This window comes from Phyllostomus discolor, chromosome 9 (genome assembly GCF_004126475.2).
Source record: "Phyllostomus discolor isolate MPI-MPIP mPhyDis1 chromosome 9, mPhyDis1.pri.v3, whole genome shotgun sequence".
NCBI lineage: Eukaryota > Metazoa > Chordata > Mammalia > Chiroptera > Phyllostomidae > Phyllostomus > Phyllostomus discolor.
In genome coordinates, this window is record NC_040911.2 from 85,539,904 (window position 1) to 85,564,277 (window position 24,374).

The 24,374-nt window shown below is 48.6% G+C and overlaps 2 protein-coding genes and 1 long non-coding RNA gene across 5 annotated transcripts in view; 2 read left to right on the forward strand and 1 right to left on the reverse strand.

Annotated features, from left to right (window-relative positions):
• Nucleotides 1–8,530, forward strand: part of BPIFB1 (BPI fold containing family B member 1) — a 28,791-nt gene extending 20,261 nt beyond the window's left edge. For both annotated transcript variants that reach the window (XM_036009724.1, XM_028524782.2), the window contains exons 9-16: nucleotides 762–941; nucleotides 1,857–1,910; nucleotides 2,414–2,572; nucleotides 3,078–3,145; nucleotides 4,030–4,075; nucleotides 5,089–5,152; nucleotides 6,091–6,167; nucleotides 8,374–8,530. In XM_036009724.1, coding sequence (XP_035865617.1) covers nucleotides 762–941; nucleotides 1,857–1,910; nucleotides 2,414–2,572; nucleotides 3,078–3,145; nucleotides 4,030–4,075; nucleotides 5,089–5,152; nucleotides 6,091–6,167; nucleotides 8,374–8,406 — 681 coding nt within the window. In that variant the 3' untranslated portion in view covers nucleotides 8,407–8,530. The remainder of the gene's footprint in view (nucleotides 1–761; nucleotides 942–1,856; nucleotides 1,911–2,413; nucleotides 2,573–3,077; nucleotides 3,146–4,029; nucleotides 4,076–5,088; nucleotides 5,153–6,090; nucleotides 6,168–8,373) is intronic.
• On the reverse strand, nucleotides 863–24,369 carry LOC118496818. The gene is made up of 2 exons (XR_004899373.1): nucleotides 24,121–24,369; nucleotides 863–1,969 (listed from the first exon to the last, which is right to left on the reverse strand). It is a non-coding gene; the product is annotated as an uncharacterized LOC118496818 (long non-coding RNA).
• The window catches only part of LOC118496817 (vomeromodulin-like), a 42,660-nt gene continuing 29,600 nt past the window's right edge, over nucleotides 11,315–24,374 (forward strand). For both annotated transcript variants that reach the window (XM_036009723.1, XM_036009722.1), the window contains exons 1-5: nucleotides 11,315–11,459; nucleotides 15,260–15,518; nucleotides 18,498–19,020; nucleotides 19,342–19,443; nucleotides 20,771–20,926. In XM_036009723.1, coding sequence (XP_035865616.1) covers nucleotides 15,275–15,518; nucleotides 18,498–19,020; nucleotides 19,342–19,443; nucleotides 20,771–20,926 — 1,025 coding nt within the window. In that variant the 5' untranslated portion in view covers nucleotides 11,315–11,459; nucleotides 15,260–15,274. The remainder of the gene's footprint in view (nucleotides 11,460–15,259; nucleotides 15,519–18,497; nucleotides 19,021–19,341; nucleotides 19,444–20,770; nucleotides 20,927–24,374) is intronic.

Genomic DNA, 24,374 nt, shown 5'->3' on the forward strand with positions numbered 1-24,374 from the left:
CCTCCGACCCTGAATTCCCCAGTCACAGGCCGGAGTGCACTGCGGCTGTTGGCCTTTCTCCCAGGCAGTCCTCGGCCAATCCCCAACTACCTGGTTGGTTACCTTGAAACGGGAGCCCAGGATCAAAACACATCACCGAGAATCACACAGATCTAAGTTTCTCTCCCAGCTCCACCAGTCTCTGGCTGTGTGACTTTGGGCAAGTTTCTTCACCTCTCCAAGCCTCAGTTTCCTCATTTGTAAAATGTAGATTAGTCATAGTCACCAAGGAGAGAATGAAATAAGACTGAAGATGGGCAAGCAGGAGAACCCCAGTACATGGAGCTGCATACACACTGGGCTTGACTCCCTAAGGAACCAGCCGAGCCCGAGCAGCTCGAATCCCAGACCAGTTTCCATGGATCCCTTGGAAAACTGCGGCATCAATCATTTCCACCAATTTTGTTGCGGTTTTTAATTTTCCCATCACCCAAAGGGTTCATGAGGTATCTGAAAAGTTGAAATCTAAATGCCAAATAAAACATTTAAAGTTTGAAACAATCAGATTATCTAAAGGATACAGGTGGATTAGATGTTATCTCAGGCGCTGGGCACCTGAGATAACTCATCACCTACAGCAAGGTCTGAATGCCAAGCTAAGCTCCCTGGAAGGAAGCGCAAAAGGGGAAACAGACTGAGTGGTGTTGTGTCCTTCTGGGTTGTTACTGGGTATGCCTCAGAGTTAAAGTTCCGAGCCCACTCTCTGCTCTGTGTCTCCTTAGGCCAAGTTGTTGGACTCACAGAAAAATGTGAAGAGGTGGTTCAATGAGTCTGCAGTTCCCCTGACGATGCCCGCCCTGGACAGCGCCCCTTTCGCCCTCGCCATAAGGCAGGACGTGGTGAATGCTGTGATGGCTGCCCTGATCCCTCCTGAAGAAATCATGGTCCTGTTGGACTATGTGGTAAGCCTCAGCATGGGACAGAGGATGCAGCCACCTCTGCTGCATCACAGGAATTTCCTGAATCAAAGGGGGTGCAGGGACCCCTAAGCCCCTGGGCCGGAATCCCCTATCAAGCTCAATTTAAATCCCTCTAGTAATGGAGAGCACCCTCCACTGCCCCCACAACGGTCTCTGTCTCTGACATGTAGCTCTAAAGCTGAAACTTTCCCTGTGACATCCAGCCCTGGTCCTAGTCTGCCCTCCAGAACCTCATAATTCTTCTACCAAATAACAGTCCTCTTGAACCAAAGGGCATCTTAGATACCATGCCACTGCTGTCCACCATGGGGCCCACAGCAGACATTACTAATCAATCAGGGTCTTCCTTCCTATTGAGCCTAGGTGCCAACATAGCCTTGGAATCTTTATCAACACAGCACAGTAGGCAACCAGGGTGTGCCACCTCCTCCAAGATGACTGATTGGGAAACTGAGGCCCACAGGGGGAAGGGATTGGCCCAAAGTTATGAGAGGGTGTCAAGACTTGAAGTCAGATGACAAGCTACAGATAACCAAGTTCTTTAGGATTAGAAGTCAGAGCAAGGGGCTGAGATGGTGAGAGAAAAGGAGTGGTCACCAGCAACCACGTTCATGACTATAGTGAGAACTGGGTCACTTCTCTGTGTCCTCTGGGAGCAGTGAGCTGCCCACAAACCTACAACCACCACCAATCCACAGTAAAAGTCTAGGCCGAGGGGGACCCCACGCCCCATAGTGGCTGACCTAGGGCTATCTTCCACCAGTGGCAAACACGTGTCCTGGACCACCAGGCCCACCCAGCTCTTCCAGGGTTCTTGGGACCCCAGCAGTGCGGCTGCGGGAGGCGTTTCTCCCCTCTCCCCCATGCTGACCTGCTCTGGCTTCTTCTCATCCTCAGCTTCCTGAGCTGGCCCTCCGGCTGAAGTCTAACATCGAGGTGATCAGTGAAAAGGTTGGTCCATCGGCCATCTGCAGCTTGATGGGTGTTTGCTGTGGTCCGTCCACGGGCCTCTGGGGAATAAAAATACATGTGGGGTCACTCTCCTTCCTTCCTTCCAGCACTGGTGACTTTTACAGACTGAGTCCCTGTCCTTATGAAGATGTCAGTCTAACAGCACAGCTTGACTGGAATCAAATAATTACACAGCTAATGTTTCAGTTACAAAGGACAGAGTCTAAGGGTTATGAGAGCATTACTGGAGCACCTGACGGAGTCTGAGAAACTAGGGAGGGTTTCTGTGGAGGAAAGGGTATTCCAGGCCAAAGGAGAAACGAAACCACAGGCTGTGAGATGGACAGAGCAACAATCCATCACAGGACTTGAGAAGACAGTGTGGCTAAAGCATGGAGAGGAAGCAGGGAGGCTGGGAAGTTGGGCATGGGCCGGGCCACACGGGACCTATGGGCCGAGGTGAAGTACTTGGGAGGCCACACACAGGTCTGATGTCCTTCCAGGCTGCGAATCAGCTGGGGCACACGCAGATTGTGAAGATCCTAATCCAGGAGTCCCCAGAGGTCCTTCTGGACCAGGGCAATGTCAAGGTGGCCCAACTCATCGTGCTGCAAATATTTGCCACCAATGAAGTCCGCCGCCCCTTCTTCACCCTGGGCATTGTGAGTTCCATTGCCCGTGACATTGGCAGCAATCTGGGGAGTCTTCACTGTGTCCATTCACTACGCTTGCTTTGCTAAACGTTTCCACCACTCTTGTCACCCAGCGGGATTAGAGTATAGGGAGCTCTAAACTTAAGAATCAGGAGCTTTGGGGGCCCAACTCTGACCCTGTGACCTTCTTGTCGGTCAGGCCTTTTGCTCCCCCTTTTCAGTCATTTACCACAGTGAGGGCTCCATGCATGTTGGCTGCTGTTGTCATTGTAATCATCGTCATTCCCCACAACACTCCTATGTGGTTATCTGTTCAGTGGGGGTGGGTACAGGTACTATCCCATTTAATAGATGAGGAAAATGAGGCTCTGAGAGGCTGAGCCCTTTCCCAAGGTCACAGAGCTAGCAGCTGAGATTTGTGTCACCTTGACCCCAAAGCCTCCTTGCACAACCCCACACCCCACCCTTGATTTATCCCCTAAAAGAAATGGGGCCTGGGCTTCTCTCATTGCAGGAAGCCAGCTCAGATGCTCAGTTTCACACCGAAGGCGACCACCTTATCCTCAGCTTAGATCAAGTCAGGTAAACATGTAAATCACTGTGAAGACTTGGTGATGAAAATGAGTCCCACCTATTGACCCCTGGGTTTCTTGAAACACAGTGTCTTGAGTCTCTGGGGTGTGAGCATCCAGTGATGGCTACTCCAGGACAGGCAGAAGGGCTGCCTTAGCTGGGCTGTCCCACGGTCGAGGGCTGAGTGTGAAAGGCAGAGAAGGGAAGGGAAGTAGCCTTGCAGCAGCCATGGGGCAGCTGACCCTGGCTGCAGGAACAGTCTGCCCAGCATCATCCCGTCGGCCTTGGGCAGACCATTCTGGACCCCTCCGTCACAGAGCAGTGACAGTCATGGAGCCCAGCCCAGAAGCACAGGGATCCAGCTGCCTTCTGTGCCTCCCCACCCCCCACCCTCCTGCTGCCCCCAAGGGAGTTCAGGGGCTACACACTGGAGCCTCCTAGGACAATTCAAGCCCATGGATGTGTTTTGATTAGCCCACATAGGGCTAGAGTGGAGTTTATATATACATATATAAATGAGTTGCCAACATCTAAAAATCAGAATTTCTGGCTGTCGTGGGCCTGTATTCCTCCATGGCAGTAACTAGTTGAGCTGGGAATCAGGTACCTCTTCAGGAGGAGACTGAGTTCCCCAGCTCACCATGGTCCTCATGCCTGAGGACAATTTTTCTGTTCTCTGGGCAGCTATTTGTTTTCTGTCCCCCCACCCCACCCCCAATTACAAAGTAAGCTCCATAAAGCAAGAATTTTATTTGGTTCACTGCTATATCTCCAGAGCTTACACTGTGCCTGGTACATAGTAGGTACTCAATAAACAGTTGTTGAATGAATGGATGAATGAATGAATGAATGAGACTCAGAGGGATCATTCTCATGGGCACCTTCTGTTGCAGCTCTGATGGGATCCACCTGATGAACTCAGACATTGGCCTGTTCAATGTGAGTATTGACAGATTGCCCCTGGGGACACAGAATAGCCCAGGATGGTCCCTTTGGAAGGGAGATATTTCCCAGAATGAAATTTCAACAAGGTGCCCATGGGTAGCCCCATAGTGGGCTGGCCAGCCTCCATATTATCAGCCACAAAGCCTAACCTCCTGGTTCAGGCATTTACTGAGCACCTACTGTATGCTGGACAGAGCTGAGAACACACACATACAGACACACAGATATACACTCACTTTCCTTCTGTAAAGTTTTGGCCCAAAATTAGAAAACCAATCTCTTCTATCTGCAGTTTTGTTTGGAAAAGTACCATTTCATTCTTTGGAACAGTATCCAAATTTCCTATTTGGTTCTACTCATTTGTTTTGGACTAAGCAGCATATTTATTTCCTTTTTATACCTTTACATCATAAACCCACCTCAGTGACCCTGCCCAGCCCCTTCCCTCTGGTCCTCAGTTTCTCCATCTGAGTCAGACTAACTCACAGATCTGGAATTGGCTGAGTCCTGTCTTTTGGGGATTTGGTGGGGTTTTTGTTGTTTTATTTTTCTTTCTTTCTTTCTTTCTTTCTTTCTTTCTTTCTTTCTTCCTTTCTTTTTCTTTCTTTCCCTTATGTTTTTACTTTGTTTTTTAATTTGTTGCCTGATATTTTTAAGTGGGGAGGTTTCCCCATGAAAATAAGGACTTCCAGCTTCCCTTGAGAAGTCTAAGCCTTGGGAAGCACAGGGCTACATTTCCTTGAGCACATTCTGTCGGAACTCTTGAGAGTGGGGAATGGGGGGTGCATCATTCTGATGTACCCCAGTCCCTTCACCTACTGGACCCCAGGGCCAACTGGGTTTGTGTCACCCCCAGGAGCTCTTGCAGCTTTGACTGGCAGGAGACTTGGGATTTTGGCCTCTCCACCAGCTGTCCTCACCATGGGGCTGGGCTGTGCCCATTCTAGGAATGGCTGGGGGGACTTGGGGATCTCAGCCAGGGTAACAGTGCCCCTTCTCTCTCACAGCCTGAGCTTCTGAAAGACATCACTACGGAGATTCTTGCCTCTGTCCTGCTGCCGAATGAGAATGGTGTGTGCCTTTGCTCTCCATCCCCCCACTTCCCAGGGCTTCGGGGCTGGCATGGTACTTCTCCTGCCTGAGTCTCCATTTGGGGCCCCTTCTATTCATTTGCCCCCAGTTCAAGCTCCACCATGGGAAGCCTTCCCAGTCACCCATCTGAAAATGCGCTCTCCAACTTGCTTTACTGGTCCCACAGCCCAGGCATGTGAAGATGACCCAGGCAATGCCCCAGCCTCACAGGGATGATGACAGGAGATAGAGGTGTAAACAGACAAGGAGAGCACACTTGGTGTGCCTCAGGCAGACCTGGTTTAAGTCTTGATTCCCCCTCTTGCTGGCTGCCTGGCCTTAGATATGCTGCCTAATTATTCTGAGCCTCAGTTTCCCCATGTATAAAATGGGGAAATAAGAGTACCTTCCTCAGAAACATGAAAGATGCTGTTTGTAAGAGGTAGGGGTGTGGGGGAGAGGGGCAGTGCCTAGCACAGTCGGTGCTCAACACTTCTCAACCATTGTTATTGTTAAAAATGTTATTTGTGTTAGTAATGGAGGAAATCAAAAGCAAAGGTGGAATTACTCTAATTAAGCCTCAGGTCACAAGGGTGGGGAAAATTGGTAACCTATGCCAAGCCGCCTTTTCCATTTATTTATTTTATTAGAATGAGAAGTCTTAATTTCTACATTTCTGCTGAGGGTGACAGGAGGCCCTGATGGTTCTTAAGCAGGAGCGTGAGGGTGCCCTTTGGAGCAGCCACAGCCGGTGCTGGAGGCAAGGGTTAAGGAGGCTGAGTGGATGCTGGGCAGGAGAGCAGAGGAGCAGAGGCAAAAGGGACAGTCTGAAGTGGGCATGCCAGGTCCTGAGTCCCCCTCTGGGAACTGCGGGAGTGCCCAGAGCTGCCCAGGTCCACCCCAGGCCCACCAGTCTCTGACTGTATTTGTTATTTCAGGCAAATTAAGACCTGGGATATTAGTGCCGATGGTGAAGGCCTTGGGGTTCAAGGCAGCTTCATGGTCTCTGACCAAGGTGAGTGGGGTTAAACATCCCTCCCCAGGGGAGGACGCAGTCAGTGGGAGATCCCTGGGCTGGGAGGTCGGGCTGTGTTCCAACCTGGGCCCCTCGGGTCACTCATGGGGGACCTTGGGCAAGTCCCTTCTTCTTTTGGGGCCTTACTTCCTCATCTGTAAGTGGAAGAATACAACCGTCCTTGCCTGGGGTCAATACACCTCCAACTTATTCCTGTCACTCATTTGTTCCTTCATTCATTCAGTAAGGCCTGGCACAGTAGATGCTCTCAGTACATGCTTATTGAGCACATGACTCTCTCTGGCAGCTGCTGGGGGGAGGAGTTGTAGCAGCATCACTTCTACCCCCACCCCCAAATATTATCATTAATAATATTTAACAGCCCACAATCATTTTTGTGCCAGACACTGGGGTATAGGCAGCATCTTGCTCAGTTTTCACAACCTCCCTTTGAGGTACATCTGTTGTAATACCCATTTTACAGATGGGAAACTGAGACTGAGAGATGACAAGTCCATTTCCAAGGTCACATACCCAGTAGGTGGCAGATTTGACATTTGCACTCAGCACCTGCTCTGATAACCTCCTGCTTTGGGCCCCAATATCCACATGAGCCCATGACAGTGAGGTGGTTCCCTCTCAATCAGCTGGCCAGCAGGAATTTACTAAGCACCTACTATGTGCCAGGCACGGATCACAACTGTGAACAAAAAAGAGAAACCCCTGCCTTCTTGGAGTTTCTAGTCTACCTTAGAAGGGGAGTGACATTGAAAGCAGAATTATTAACAATTAAGAAAATCCACAGGTAACGGCCCACCCTTCCATGGCCAAGGTGCCACAGCAAAGACCAGGGAGGCATTTTGGACCAAACCTGTAACTCTCATTTGTCCTGATTTGCCCAAAGCTGTGGATTGGTACCACTGAATTCCTGAGCTTTTCAGTTCCAGAGAAAGCCCCAGAAGAAAGGAAGTCTCAAAAGTGCCCCACCCTACTCGAGTCAAATTTGGGAGAAGGGCAGGAGGCTTCATTAACTAGCTTCAAAGACAGGTCAACATTTGACTTATTATCAGCTGCCCTCCTCAAAAGCCATGTCCACCCTTCAGCTGTCTGTGATGGAGAATAATGAGAACAGTACTGGGGGTGGTACCGAAAGAGGCTGAGAGTCTAGACTCCGGGACCTGAGGACCCCTTCACACCCCAGCTCTGCCTCTCTCCAGCCCCGGGGCCTCAGGCAGGTCCTCTGGCCTCTCTGAGCCCAGGCTCCTCATCCATAAAACTTGGCAGATGTCTGAATACACAGGTCATGCACTAATGGACTATATTACAACAATCTGATTAAAGTAGAAGCAATTTATTAATCTAAGACACATACTTGCACTGGACTCACGTTGGACGGACAACTGGTGTCTGTCCAACTGTATGGACACCGGCTTATTTCCCACATTTCACATATCTCTTATGAGGGCGCATTTGGCAACTGTCCTTTTTTTTTTTTCTTTTAATCAACTCACATCACAACATTTATAGTTTGCATTGGAAAAGTACCATTTCATTCTTTGGAACTGTTTCCAAATTTCCTATTTTGTTTTATTCATTTGTTTTGGACTAGGCAGCCCATTTATTTCCTTTTTATAGCTTTACAATATGTTTTAAAATCTAGCTGAACTAATAAACAAGTGGTTAAATATGAGATAAAGCAAGTATGGTTTTTAAAAGTTTATAGGGGAATCTAGGTGATAAGTATGTGAGTGCTCACTATAAAATTCTTTCAACTTTACTATGTGTTTGAAAATAACCATAATGAAATGTTGGGGGAAATCTAATGGATTAAGTTCTTCATATCACACCTAGTTTTTTTAAAAAGCTGGAGCCTTGTTAAAAATGTAGCTGCCTAAGGCCCAGTGGATACAACCAGGAATCTCCATTTGAGGAAATTTTGGGGAGACTGGTCATCAGCTGGGACTGGGGACAACAATCCTATACAGTCCCACACTCTGAGTGCAGATACTCTGCCTGCGCTCCAAACCCCTGTGTGGCATCACCTGTTACACACAGACCCTACTCCTCCGACCCTTCCAGGGATTCTGTATAAGTGAGTTCATGGTCATGACCCCCAATGCCAGTGGTCACCTTGAGGAGGACAAACCAACATAAATCACAAGGCAGGAGCTAAAAAACCCATTTGACTTTTCTTCTCCAATTCCAGGATGCTTTTGTGATCACCCCAGCCTCCGAGTAGAACCCCAGACCCTTCTCCTGTCTTCCAGTGAAGACTTGGACAGTGGCCATCCAGGGTAGGCTGGCTTCCACTGAAAACCAACTCTGTAGGTGTCCCTCTGCAATAAATAAATAGTTGTCTATGACTTCTGCAGTCTGGAATGTACTTTGTCCCAACTCGGGAGTCACTGTGCCTCCGGCAGCCTTGGGGGGGTGGGGCATCCAAGGCACATCTGGGTCATGTTCAGGCACTTCTGAGCCAATCTGGGCCACATCCGAACTATGTTTGGGCCACATCAGACCACCCGTGGATAACATCCAGGGTCTTGGCCACCTCCCTGAGCATCAGGAATAAGAAAGCCAGTTGTGCTCTCCTGCCTGCTGTGTTGGCCTTGCACTTATAGTGGGACAGTCTCTTGGCTGGGATCACATGTTTTGTTGATCTTGGCAATGTGGTGGGTTGAGGGCTGCCTAAACAATGTGACTCTGGAGGCAGGCTTTGAGTGCTCACCTGGCCCCTCTCAGGGGCTGTTTGACCCTGGGATGTGGCCTCCCCTCAGTGGGCCTCAGTTTTCTTCTCTATGAAATGGGGATCACAGTCCCAATCTCAGAGGGCTATAGTGCGGATGAAATGAGAGAGAATGGTTCCAGACACACGGGAGATGCTCAGACAATGTCACCTATGGGTGATGTCATTAACACTGTTGTTACCTGGCCTCCTGATGTTGGGCCTTATCACTGAAGGCCCTTCCTTCTTGGAAAGCAACATGACTGCCATTGTCTCCCTGACCTCCCCAAGGCCAGCAGGTAAAGGACAGACAATAGGGCCCCTGTTCTCCAGACACCAGGTCTGGCCCAGCATACATAGGCCTTCAGTTACATGAGGGGCCTGGCAGGAAGGGGTGGGTGGGTATTTCAGGAAAGGCATGACCCAACCTCAGGGCTTAAATAGGCGTAAGAACCGCTCACTGCCTGGAAAGACAGCCCAGAAGGAGCTCCCATCTACAAGGCACAGGCTAGGCCAAGAGGGACATGGAGGGGCCAGGATAAGACCCTGCACAAGGCGCTTATAGCAGGGTCAGCGGACACTTACTAGGAATTTGCTGAGCTCTAGGCCTTGTGCTGCAGCTCCCACGCACTGCCGACTCCCAGCCATTCTTGAAGTGGTCTGTGTCCCCACACATCACATTCCACTCTTTCTCTGACTCATATTAAATCTGGGGGTGAACCCCACTGACAGGGAGATAAGAAAGTCAATCTCCATCTTGTCTGGAGTAGGTCTCTTCTGGTTCACTGAACCAGAAGACTTGTAGGGCTCCCAGAGTCATACCAGGATCTGCTGGGATCCGATGAGCCTAGAAGATGGGGCAGAGCCTATAGGCTTCCCTTTTATGGAGGGTGACATCTCCACCCACAGGCCATTAAGAATTGGCACCAGCATTATCACCAGTAACTGGGATGCCAGCAAAGCCTTGGCCAGCCTTGAAAGGACCCCCTCTTTCAAGAGTCAGAAGGTCAAATCACTTAGGATTTGACAACAAGGGAGCCCTACTGCTCAGCCTGCTAAGCCACCTCCTGAGAAACCGCTTCATGTGCTTCCTGGATTAGCAGATTCAATGGCTGCCCCGCCTCCTCAGGCTGAAGCACAGACAAAGACAAGGAACCAGGAAGCCCCAAGGGGACATCAAAGGCTGCACCCCGGATGCGCCTGTCCCCACTTCTGGAGCTGGGGTCATTCTTTGGGTCCAGAGAAACCATCAGTGGCACCAAAAGCAAGGGCCTCACCCACTAATGGGTGTCACAAATTTCACCTAAATGATCACTCAATTTTCCTCAAATGTCCAAGAAAAATAAGACCCAGGACAGTGGGCTTTGTCTCCACTTATCAACACGTGTGAAAATGCTTGGTTCTGCTCCCTGAGGAAAGGTCAACTGCCATTTGTTCTCTGCAGCTGACGTTGCAGCAAAGCCCAAAACGGGGCCTTTGGCAACGGGAACGGCACTGGAGGTTCGCAGTACCAGGACCACAGTGGGCTGGGGGCGGGCCAGGCAGCAAACATGCTGAGCCTGCTCCAAGGCAGGGACCCAACCAACTCCCCCACTTCAAGAGAGCAGAAGCAGACACTAACCATACACTTTGTCAGAATCATCTCCCTCTCCCAGGCTATGGTTTCCTAAAGCTGTGATGACACCACACAGCAGGCTTGTGACAGGATGTACAAAATGACAAAAATTCCAGTGGTAGGAACTGAACAGATGACCAAGAATAGCCCTCTTCAGTAGGGGAAAGCCTGAGGCCCAGGGCATGGGCTCTGGGAGTTTAGGAGCCATTAAATAAGGAGCACGTGAGAGGAAAACCGGCGCAGAAAGGAAAGCAGGCCGGGCTCAGGACAGAGCAGCCACGCTGACAAGCCCCCCAGGCCTGCAGTCGTGCTGCACCCACTGCAGACGCCCTGTACGTCTCCAGTCCTCAGGCATCCATCCCTTCACTCCCAAATATTTGCACATTTGCACACTTCCTATACACACCTGATATAAAATGTCACCCAACAGGCAGACACCCTGTCCAAAGCAACCCCACGTCCTCTCCTCGGGTCCCCACGCTAGTTTGGTCACTCAGTGCTGAGTGCCAACTATGGACACAGTGCTGCACCTTCAGTAAAGGGCTCTCAGTGAGTGGGCGCCTGCGGCCTCACAGACGGTTCTACTCTGCCATTCGATACTGCTGCACAACTCAGAGATAACAGGCCTGTAAAGGTTGAAATCAGGGAGGAGACAGTAGCTGGCCAGCATGCCCCCTCTGAAAAAGTGCCAGGCACCATGAACATTTCTCAGAGAGACACAGACAAATGTCACAACCATTAGCAGGTACCCATCTTGGAAATCAGCCTGTAGCACGTCACCCTTATCAGCACACTTGAATCACATGTCTTCATGTCTGATGACTTTCCAAGACACACTGGCCTATAAAAGTAGGATGTGGTTTTCCACCCTATAGATCCAGACAACAGCAGGAGGAGAGGCGGCTTCTGAAAACCTGCACCCGTCAACACCGACTCATCCACACCAGGCAAGGTAAGAGCTCACTGAATCAAATTCATGAAAGAACGGGTCAAATTTTGGAGCTGGAAACAAGCATAAGAGATTCATCAAAGCACAACAGTAGGGTTTGCATTTGGAATCTCTTCAGCCAGGCCCCTTCCCGGCTGAAACGCACGCAGCACTCTGCCTAGCATGGCCGCTGTCACAACTGCCGGCTGTGCCTCTGCTTTTAGAAAATGGGGATTTGTGACTGGGATTCTCAAAGGGTCCCGCTGATGACAATGTCTACCAATACTGCCACCAACTCAGTCACAGGCACAGAATTGTCTTATTTTTCCTCATGGGATACTTACATGTCACCTGAGACAGTAAATGCCAATTTCTCACAGATGAGCACAAAATTAGTGAATAATGAGCATGTGATGATTTTTTAAAATATATTTTATTGATTATGCTATTACAGTTGTCCCATTTTCCCCCCTTCACTCCCCTCCACCCTGTACACCCTCTCCCACCCATATCCCCCCTTTAGTCATGTCCATGTGTCATACTTATAAGTTCTTTAGCTTCTACATTTCCCATACTATTCTTACCCTCCCCCTATCTATTTTCAACCTACAATCTATGCTACTTATTCTCTGTACCTTTTCCCCCTCTCTCCTCCTCCCACTCCTCCTCCTCCCACTCCGCTGTTGCTAACCCTCCATGTGATCTCTATTTCTGTGGTTCTGTTCCTGTTCTAGTTGTTTGCTTAGTTTCTTTTGGTTTTGCTTTAGGTGTGGTTGTTAATAATTGGGAGTTTACTGTTCTTTTACTATACATGTTTTTTCTTTATCTTCTTTTCTTAGATAAGTCCCTTTAACATTTCATAAAATAAGGGCTTGGTGATGATGAACTCCTTTAACTTGACCTTATCTGAGAAGCACTTGATCTGCCCTTCCATTCTAAATGAAAGCTTTGCTGGATAGAGTAATCTGGGATACAGGTCCTTGTCTTTCATGACTTGGAATACTTCTTTCCAGCCCCTTCTTGCCTGTAAGGTCTCTTTTGAGAAATCAGCTGACAGTCTGATGGGAACTCCTTTGTAGGTTACTGTGCCCTTATCTCTTGCTGCTTCTAGGATTCTCTCCTTCGTTTTTACCTTGGCTAATGTAATTATGATGTGCCTTGGTGTGTTTCTTCTTGGGTCCAACTTCTTTGGGGCTCTCTGAGCTTCCTGGATTTCCTGGAAGTCTATTTCCTTTGCCAGAATGGGGAAGTTCTCCTTTATTATTTGTTCAAATATGTGTTCAATCTGTTGCTTTTCCTCTTCCCCTTCTGGTACCCCTATAATTCAGATGGTGGAACATTTAAAGATGTCCTGGAGGTTCCTCAGCTTCTCCTCGGTTGTTTTTTTTCTTTTTTTTTTAATTCTTATTTCTTCATTCTTTCCTGTTTGGTTGTTTTTTTCTTCCTTCTGGTCCACTCTATTGTTTTGAGTCCCAGTTTCCTTCCCATCACTATTGGTTCTCCATGCATCTTCCTTCATCTCTTTTATGGTAACCTGCATTTTTTCATCTAATTTGCACCCAAAATCAACCAGTTCTGTGAGCTTCCTGATCACCAGTGTTTTGAACTGTGCATCTGATAGATTGGCTATCTCTTAGTCACTCAAAAGGATAAGCCCTGGGGCATTGATCTATTTTTCTGTTTGAGACATCTCTCTCTCTCTCTCTCTCTCTCTCTCTCTCTCTCTCTGGTCTGGTCGCTCCTGTTATGGTGAGGGGCGGAGCCTTAGGTATTCACCGGGGCTGGGCACCCCAGTCACTAGATTGTGATGTCGTATGTGGGGGCAGGGGCGGGGGCGGGAGGAAACAATGGCGGTAGCTCCACTTTCCTGGGACCACAGTCCCTTCCCTGGAATCCTGGGCTGCATGCTCTATCCCGGTCCACAATCACCACCTCACTGGGTCCGCCAGCTGCCACTCGCATACTCAGGGTCCACCCGCTGCGATCCTGCGCACCCTGGATGCCTTACGCGCTCCTGGTTGCCTTATGCGCCCACTGCTGTCTGCTCTCCGCGCCGCAACCCATGCTGCAACCCGCACCCAGCTGCTTGTCTCCACCCCTCCTACCAGTCTGGATGAATGGGTCTACTTCAACTTCTTGGCTGTCCGACTTCCATTCAGATAAATTCTCTGTCAGTTCTGGGTGTTATTCTGCCTCTAAATTGTTGTTGTTCTAATCTTGGTTGTGCGTGGAGGTACGGTGCGTCCACCTATGCCTCCATCTTGCCAGAAGTCCCCCGATGATTTTTTTTTCATAAAGCCTAATTTGTTCGATGTAAAGGATTGTCACCAGCTTCCCATTATGTCCTCCCCAACATTTCTGCAAGAGGGGCTCTTTGGTGACACTGGTGAATGACAAGCAGTGTGGTGTGGTCAGCACCTACCTACCCACAGCAAGAAGAACTCCAGAGACTACTTGCTTCACTGAGGGAAAAGGCCCTCAGACACAAGCCTCCATGTCACCCAAAGTGTTAGAGACAGACGGACTTTGAGAGGCACAGGAAGGGAGAACTCTGACAGTCAGGAAAGAAGTAACCTCCACTGAGTCACAGAGTTGAGCTCAGAGTCAGACGGGCTTTCCTGCCCGGGAGTGAAGCCAGCTCTGTGCCTTTGCTGGAAAGGGGAGTAATAGCACTACCGAGGGCCAGGACTTGCTGGGAGGATTGTATAAGATGTTACAGATGTTTGCACCCTGACCAGTACTCAGTAAGTGGATATGCATGGACACACCCAACCAACAGAGGTGGATTTGACACTCACACACTTACACAAGCACTCCAGTTATGGCTGCTCAACCCCAGCCAAGGGAAAAAGGATGCATGGCCAGGGGTCAGTAGGACCACACATTGCCTTGCGCACAGAAGGGGCCACAGTAGGTGGATGGCCTGGTTAACACAATCATTCACTTCATACCCAGGGAGCCCACTTTGTGCCAGATAATAGTGCAATAGTGTGAACTGGCTAATGCCACCATTGAACCATGCCAGTGCTTTCCCAAAACAGAATGATGGTCCTTAGAAAGACAGAGTAGACCTGAGCTGCCTACATGGGGAGGTAACTATGGCCTCTGCACACTGAGCTAAAATGACAGGACAGCCCAATAACCAAAGAGGTGGCAGGTGGTTTCCCAAGCCTGGGAATGGCTGATTAGGTGGTTTACTCCTGACCAAACAAAACTACCAGGGGGCTGGACAATGGGCACAGGCCAGCATAACTGCCTGCTCTACACAAGTTTCACCATTTGCTTAATGAGGACACAGGCTCCCCTCACGGGGTGTGCAGACAGTTTAAAGCAGCTGATATCCGTTCATACTCCACAAAGGAATGGGCCCTTGATCAGCTCACACCAACAAAGAAACCGCTATATATTGCCTGATCTGAAACAGGGAGAGACCTTGACCACCACTTGTAGCTGGATCACTCAACACTGTCTAGTTCCCCAGAGGTGACTCAGACCACTCTAAGGATGTTTGAGTCAAAAGACTGGCAAGAGAATGTGGGCCCCTTCAGGGAAGGGTGTGGCTTGTACTGAAAGGGGGCTACCAGCCCATACACACCTTTATGCAAAGGTCAAATAGAAGTCAATGGAAGCCTTTCTCGAGACACTGACTGCCATGGGCTGAAACATTGTCCCTTGAATACACTATGCAAACTACAATATCTACCATGTGAATGGCCCCCTCCTACAACAGCTAGGACCTTGCATGTACATCCAGTACAAACATACTGGCAGCCCTCTGGTCCACTGGGAATGTGGTGTCTGACGAAGCCCTCCCTCCTTTGCAGATATCAGCTGCCAAGATGCTGACCCTCTGGGCCCTGGTCACCACACTGACTGTCCATGCAGCAGCAGTTGACCCGCTGAGCCTTCCTTCTGGGTTGCCAAATCTTTCTGGAAGAAGACCCATTCTACAATCTGGACAGTTCCCCAGATATCCCCCAATTCCAAAAGGATCTCCATCCATAAAATATCTGTCTGAGACTCCAAAACCCAGTTGTGTCCCTGTGGCCAAGTTCTTCATGTCTAGCAGCCAATTCAATGACTGTAAGTAAGAACTGTTCCACCAATATACCTTTAATTTTCATACCCCTCACCCATGCTCCTCATTTCTAAGCCCAAAGTCTACTTATACTGTTTGAACAATTGTTCTCAAAGAGGAGGTGATATCAGAATCACCTTGGGAGCCTGATAAGAAAGCAGCTGCCTGGCTCCACTCCCAGACCTTCTGCTGTGGCAGTAGCACAGCAGTACTGGTTTCTAATGAGATCAAGATGATGCTGAGGCTGCTTGTCACAGTCCACACATTGGGTAGCACACACCAAAGCAAGCCTGGAGAAGGAAGCTCTTGGATCCAGCAAATTCCAGTTGCTTTCCTTTTACATGATTCTCATCAACTGGACACTGTGCCAGGAAATCTGTTTCTCAATGCTGCACTCCAGAGCTCATCCCAGACACCCATGGGTGCTTAAAGCATCAACCTGGTTGACCAAAGGCCAGAAAATAAGAAATCCAGACCCACCCCTAAAACCCTTGACCAGAATTGTGGTCTCCAAGACTCCTTAGTCTCAGGTTCCTCCTCAGGGAGATGTGGAATTTTGTCCCCCAGCAATCTCTTAGGGCCTGAAGGCAGAGGAGTCAGGAATTGCAAGAGACTCTCTATGAGGAACAGGAAGGGAATAAGACTCACCATCAGACAAAGGCCAGCCGGAAAGTCCACATGGCTCCCCTTAATGGCCTTCTGAAGCCATGGCCTAGGTCGGCCTTCCAGCATGACAGGACAGGGTGACAGAGGGAAATTTGGCACCTGCCTGCTGACTGCAGTGCCCGGCCTCACAGCTCCCTGCCACTGCACTACCTCAGGAACATGTGCTCCACTCCTCCAACCATCCCCCCTTATTACAGATTACTTCACATATACAGAAAAGCTCAGACAGTTGTGCAGAGGACAGCTGTGTGTCCATCAGGCAGTGCCTGGTGGTGGCGACGGTGAATTTCATTGTCAAACACACAAAAACTGAAAAGGTATACAGAGCAAACACCATTGTAACCAACATCTACATTAAGAATAAAACCCCCTGGACCCACGTAGCTCAGTTGGTTGGAGTGTCATCCCGTAACTGAAAGGTTGCTGGTTCGATTTCTGATCAAAGTACATACCTAGGTTACAGGTTCAGTCCCAGTCCAGGTATGTACATCCCAGGTCCGTTCGGGTATGGGAAGCAACCAGTTGATGCTTTCTTTCTCACATCGATGTTTCTCTCTCCTTTTCTCTTTCTAAAAAAAAGAAAAGAAAAGAATAAAACCAGGTATAGAGCTAACAGCCCCACGGCCCCTACTGGGCTGCATATCTCTCCCTTCTCCTCTCTCCTTCCCTCCAGAAGAGGCCTCCAGCCTGATCAATTTTAAACTGCCATTCTTTTTTTTATCTTTTTAAAAAAATTTTAAAGATTTTATTTATTTATTTATTTATTTATTTATTTATTTTAGAGAGGGAAGGGAGAGAGAAACAGAGAGAGAGAGAAACATCAATGTGTGGTTGCTGGGAGCCGTGGCCTGCAACCTAGGCATCTGCCCTGACTGGGAATCAAACCTGTGATGCCAGGTTCGCAGCCCGCACTCAATCCACTGAGCTACACCAGCCAGGGCACTGCCATTCTTCATATTCTACCACATGTGGCTACTAATTCTGAATCTCAAATTTTCACTACGTGCTATAAAGTTTTCCAAAAAGTGGCCTTCTTGCATTGTCTCTCTTACTTATGTTTGAGATGATTCATCCATGCTCTAATGGGAAATTTTCGCCCATTCATTTTCACTGCAATATTCTACCTGATGAATCCTCCACGATTTATACATCAACTTTGCTTTCGTGTACTGTGTGCTACTCTAAGCAATGCTGACCTAAACACTCTTGTGTGGGTCTCCAGGTTCACATGTGCAAGACATTGTCTAAGACATACAGGGGATGGAGGTGAGTCCACATCACCCTAACAGGCAAGGGTACTCCAGACTGAGGAGCCCTGGGCACAGGAAGCAGTGGGCAGGCTCCACAGGCCATGGCCCAGCAGCTGGACAGGGGCTGATACCAGCACACTTCCTCCTGCTACTCTACTGGGCCAAGAATCTTGTCCCTCTGCCCAGTTCACTTTCTTGCTAGGCAGCCAAGGCTGTCCACCCTCCAGATGTGACAGCTCTTCTGAGCAGCATGACAGGATAGAACCCTGTGACTTCACAGCTCTGCTACTTGGCTCTTGACTGCCCTTACCTCCCCTCCCCACCATCTTCTGAAGTCCCAGTTCTCCCTGACTTGCTTCTCTCCAGTGTGGAGACAAACCCATGGTTAGCACCTGCTCCACCCTCACCACAACAATGTTGCAGGAGGATGAGAGCTCATGCAGGACGTCCAGCAGAGGCAGTGTGTCAACATGCAGGACCTCCCAAGGACACACAAGGGCAAAATGAGGCCTGCAGAAGGGAAGGGACTTGCACAGACTCACCCAGATGGACACCAGGAAACCAGAACTGTCAGCTCCACCAACACTCCCCTCACCTACCTCCTCACTCATTTCATCCAGCGCCCAGTGACCCACACTTAGGTCCCATCATACATGCATGGATGGCTGCAGAGACTGGGGTTCAGGAAACAGAACACCCTGCCTCAGGTCACTTGGTCTTCAAGAGGCAGAGCCAGGCCTAGGTTATATTCCCAGCTACTGGGCTCAAAAGCTAAACAGGGTCCTTTCATTCCATGCCCAAGTCACTTCAGAGTAACATACTCTCACCAGGCCAGCCTCAGGAATGTGCTAACAAATGTTAACTCTTCACAGGGACTAGTATATTTCTAGGTGGCCAGGCCATCCTCCAGGTGGGCAGAGCAGGGATTGGATTGGTGTGTCCAGAAGGCAGGATGGACAGTGCCTATGGGCCCCCAACCCTTCAGTGCCGGCTCTCCAGCTGGGAAGGCTCCTCTGGCTGAACCAGCTGGGCAGCTAATGGTAAGAACATGTCTCTTTACCATTTCAGATCTGAACAGCACCCTGCCCCCGCAGATTGAGGAGCTGCTCAAGTGTGCAGAGGTGGATCTGGCCGGTTTGCTTGGGACACTGTTAGAAACAGTGTCCAGCTTGGACTTGCTGTCTCTGTTAGACCTCACTTCCCCCCTCAATATCCTCGGTGGTGGTGGCCAGGGTGGTCCCCCAGACATGGGGACCAGCAGCGAGTCCTCAAATCTCCCATTGCCATCACTCTCCAAAGCCACTGATGCTGTTGGTAACCTGATACCCTTGGCCCAAGGGGTCTTGGGAGGCCTACTACCCAATGGTGCAAAGAGGGATCCTGCAAGGAAAGCTGGCTCTTCTCTTCTCTCTAATCTCCCCCTGAGTGGTGTGCTCAACCAAGTCAGTGAACCCCTGAGTGGTGTGCTCAACACAGTGGGCGGGCTCACAGAATCCACCGAGGGCATACTGAACAGTGTGGTGCCAGGTGGTGTCACTGATGCGCTCTCAGGCCTGCTCGGAGGTGTGAACCTGAAGGATCTCCTGCTAGGGTAAGTGCTTCCTTGGCCCTAAGGTATGGCACACAAGAAAGCTTAAGATTGGGGATACTCAAGTTCATCTTCCCATAATGGCTCCCATGGACAGAGACAACCACATTTTCAAAGCAATATTCTAGTTCTGGGCTAAAACTCTGCCCTTTGTGGGGTAATAAGAGCAAGATTTCCTGAGTTTAAGAACTGGGTGGGTAACAGGACTGGGGAATCCAGGGAATGGATGGGTTGGTAGGTTGTTAACTGCTTCAAGGATATTTCTCCTGCAGCTCAGGCTGAGTCCTTGAGCCAGAACTGACCATGGATGCTGTCATTTTGCAGATTAGAGGTTCAAAAAACAACGGTGGACGACATGATGTCAGTGATGACAGACGATGGCATCCTTGTCCAAGCCCAGACTACTGCCTTCATTGGTGGAAAAGGGTGAGACTGTCTCCCACTCAGTCAGCTGGCTTGGCCTGGACCAGTCCCCTCATATCCAGTGTTCGAGGTCCAGGCTGAGACAGCACAGAGTAAGGCGGGATGTCTGAGGGTGGGGCAGATTAGGCACCAGGCACAGCAGTCCCCCTCCTCAGCCCACAGGACCAAGGGAGGACAATGACCCCATAATAGCTCCACCCTCAAAGAGTGTTAGCCAATCATAAATACACATTTCCTTATGAAATATGCACATTTATGCTGATGGCCAACATGGACAGAAAGCACTGAGTGCATCTTGTACTGATAACACTGCAATTTCAGGAAGTACACCAGATAATCTGCACTCTCTAAGGAGAATCAGCCCACTGTTACACACACTGTCCTAGGCAGCTGGCAGAGACAGACATGTTTAATAGCACTCAGGAAGAGCTAACAAAGTAAACATGTGTGTATGCACATGTTCATTCACCCACCTAACAGGTAGTTAATAAATGCTACTCCATACCAGATGCCATGCTGGGCACAGAGGGACGACTAGAAGTGCTCCCTGTCAGTGAGAGTCAACATGTGGGGGAAGAACAGGTTAACATATAAGCCCAGGGCACACAGGAAGACAGGAGAGGGCAGGAGTCCACACTGGGAAGAAGACTTCTTGCACTAACACACACAGCACAGATACCTCTCACTGACCCAGCTCCACCCAGGCACTTCACTGAGGCACTCTCACCTTCCTGAAACCTCTTGACCACCTCATCAGAAAAGTGGCCCTGTCTCAAGATTAGGAAAACAAATCAGACCAGCAAACCTGTTACAAACCTTGCTCACAGTCACACAGCTGAGATATGGTAGGGAAAGCCTTTGAATCCAGGCATTCTGCCTCCAGACCCCATGTCTGTGACCCATACAACTAGCAGTGGCAGGAAGAGCCATTTGTCTTCTTCAGACCATTTGGTGCTAATGAGACCTGGTTCTGGTATACAGAGGGTCTTTCTTATGCTGTCACCCACACAACAGACAGCCCGGGTGCTAGGCACAAATGTGAACCTGTGATGGGCATCTAGATACAAGGCAGCCTGGTGCCTCTGGCAAAAGAAGACTTCCTGAAGTTTGGCCAGGAGAGGGATTTGTCAGTGTTTAATGCAATGCCTGCCATGAACCAGGCTCTGAATCCCGTGTACAGGGCACTGGCATGCTCACTGGGAAGCACCAAGCTTTCCCCATCTCCAAAACCTGGACAAACCCATGAGGCTCACTCCCTAAACACACACCTCTTTGGCTGAGCAATATCCTGCAGCCAGGTCTGGTTTCACCTGTGTCTTGTTGTCCACAGCCTAGTAGGACCTGTTATCAGCCTCCTGGGATTTCAAGTGAATGGGGACATGACTCTGAAAATTGGGATTTCCATAAACAGCACCCAATGTGTCAACCTCCAAGTCCAGGACATTGACATCAAGGTCAACAAAGTGTACCTTCAGTTGGTGAAGACGTACGTGAGACCATTTTTTCTCATTTTCTGGAGCAAGGGCCAGTGTGCCAGAAGGTCCCACTGGTACACATGGGGGTATCCTCATAGATCAGCTCAGTGAATCCAGTGGTTTCTTTTTTTTATTTTATTTTATTGATTATGCTGTTACAGTTGTCCCAGTTTTCCCTCTTTGCTGCCCTCCACCCAGCATCCCCCATTCCCTCAGGCAATCCCCACACTATTGTTCATGTCCATGGGTCAGTATAAGTTCTTTGACTACTCCATGTCCTATACTGTACTAATATCCCCAAGGCTATTCTGTCACTACCTATTTGTGTTTCTTAACCCCCTCACCTTTTCACCCATTCACCCACAACCCCCTCCCATCTGACAACCATCAAACTTCACTCTGTATCCATGATTCTATCTGCTCTTGTTTGCTCAGTTTGGTTTCTAGGTTCAATTGCTAATAGATTTGCATTTTTTTGCCATTTTATTATTCATAGTTTTGATCATCTTTTTCTTAAATAAGCCCCTTTAACATTTCATATAATAATGGTTGGGTGATAATGAAGTCCTTTAGTGTTTTCTTGTCTGGGAAGCTCTTTATCTCCCTTTCATTCTAAATGATAGCTTTGCTGAGTACAGCAATCTTGGCTGTAGGTCCCTGCTTTTCATGACTTTAAATATTTCTTGCCAATCCCCTCTAGCCTGCAAGGTTTCTTTTAAGAAATCAGCTGACAGTCTTATGAAAACTCCCCTGTAGGTCCTAACTTCTTTTCACTTGCTGATTTTAAGATTCTCTCTTTATTTTTAACTCTCAGGGATTTTAATTATGATGTGTCTTGGAGTGGATCTCTTTGCATCTAATTCATTTGGAATTCTCTGTGCTTCCTGGACTTGCATGTGTATTTCCTTTACCAAATTAGGAAAGTTTTCTTTCCTTATTTTTTCAAATAGATTTCCAGTTTCTTGCTTTTTCTCTTCTCCTTCTGGCACCCCTTATCATGTGAATGTTGGACCTCTTGAAGTTGTCCCAGAGGCTGCTTATACTATCCTCATTTTTTGGATTCTTTTTTCTTCTTCTTCTGAAATTTTTTTTTTGCTTCTTTATGTTCCAAATCACTGATTTGATTCTTGGCTTCATCCACTCTACTGTTATTTCCCTGTAAATTGTTCTTTATTTCAATTAGTGAATCCTTTGTTTCTGACTGGATCTTTTTTATGTTGCTGAGGTCCTCACTAAGTTCCTAGAGCATCCTTATAACCAGTGCTTTGACCTCTGCATCTGGTAAATTGCTTATCTCCATTTTGTTTATTTCTTTTTCTGGAGTTTTGATCTGTTCTTTCATTTGGGCCATGTTTCTTTGTCTCCTCATTTGTCAGCCTCCCTGTGTTTGTTTCTATGTATTAGGTAGAGCTGCTTTGACTCCATGTCTTGGTAGTGTAGCCTAATGTAGTAGATGTCCTGTAGGGTTCATTGGCACAGCCTCCCCTATCACCCAAGCTGGGTACTCGAGCGGTGCCCTTCATGTGGGCTGAGCACACCCTCATCTTATAGTTGAGCCTTGGTTGCTGTTGGCAGATCAATGGGAGTGATTTACCCAGGCCAGTCAGCTGCAAGGATTGGCTGTGATCATTTATTACCAAACTCCTCCCTCTGTGGAGGATCAAATGTGCAGAGGCTGGATGGTGGTGGCCCATCGTGGTCTTTAGCTGCCCACTGGGTCCACTGGCCCTGGTGTTTGCCAGATGGTGGGGGTCAAGCTCAGCCCCCACCTGTTTTGCTCAAGGTCACACTGCCTAAACTATAAAGCAATCCAAGATAGCTGCTACTTGTGCTGGGCTTAGAGGTTCCCAGGTGAAGCCAGGCTGTGAATGTAGGCTAGCTGATTTTAGTGCTGGACCCGGGGCTCACTGAGGCCAGCTGTTGCTTGCTTGAGAGGATTTAGGAAGTTGTAAAGCATGAGCCAGGAACAGTCATTCATATGTAAAAGAAGCTTGGGTTGGCCCCTAAGTTGGGTTGAGTGGAGTCTCTGGGATCTCCAAGGTGGTCACACAGTGTTAGCCAGGTTGATGGAGTCTCAGATATGGCACGAGCTTGCTGGCTCTGTGGCTCTGTGGGGCAAGGGTTCAGAAAAGGGACAACAGCCTCTACGCACCTTGATGCCAGACACCAGTTTCTCCCTGTATGTCACTGGGGACTTTCAAGCTACTACTCTGTTCCTAGAGCTCAGAGGGAATGAGTCTGAGTAGGTGAGTCTGTGTATGGGTTCTTTAAGAGGAACTGCCTGGGGCTCCAGAAGTTTCTCTCACTGATTCAATCCCTGCTGGTTTTTGCAGCCAGAAGTTGTGGGGACTTATCTTCCTGGCACTGGAACCCTGGGCTGGGGGGCCTGCTTGGGGCTGGGACTCCTCACTCCTGAGATATCCCTCCCGAACTTTTATCCACCACACGTGGGTGAAGGAGGGACCAGCCCATTCTGTGTCTGTGCCCCTCCTACCAGTCTAGATGAATATGGTTTCTTTAATTACATAGTTTTCAGACTTCCATTCAGCTCAGTTTCTGATGGTTCTGAGTGATGGTTGTTCTGTATTTTAGTTGTAATTTTGATGTGGTTGTGCAAAGAGGTGAGCCATGTCTGCCTACACCACCATCTTGATCAGAAGTCCTCCTCAAGGGTTTCAATGATCAATAAACAGGACTAGAAATGGGTCTCTGCTTGGAAACAGCCCACTCAGCCTGCATTCTACCTACTAAGCACACTTGTAATTTGTTCTAGTTTTTTGCATAAGTAATGCATTCACCTGGATCAAAACTCAAAAGATACAAAAAGCTGTACACTAAAGTCTCCTGTAAACCCATACACACTAGCTGGCTAATTATACTCCCTGGAAGCAACTAATGAATCCATCCCTCTTTTTGGCTTTTAGAGATATTATTTGTATAAGCAACTAATATGTGTATACATACAGAAACATAGAAATGGGTAGATATTATATAATATCTGTACTCCAAGTGTTTCACATTAAAAAAAATGGGTTGGAATCAGTTGCATCTGTAGCTGCTTCTTATGTTAATTCTACCTACAACTCCATTATGAAGGTGCACTGTAATTTATTTAACCAGTCCCTTAACAAAGAATAGTTGCTTTTTCCAATGATTAACTTTGTACCCTATGCTGATATGTAAGGTCTCACACAAGTGTGCTCACAGAAGTGCACAGTATCTGAAGGATAAATTCCTCCATGTGGGAACGCTGGTCAGATGCCCAGCTTTGGTAATTTTCCCAGGTATCCTTGCATCTTCCTTCATGACTAAAACTGAAGGTGAAAGGGCTCAGGTGGTTTTAAAATTTAAGCAGCAGGACATCACTGCAACTGTATCATCAATGGATGGGTTATCACCAATGTTTAGGTGAAATCCAGAAATGCAAAATCACGCAACCCTCTGCCTGTATCTTTCCCA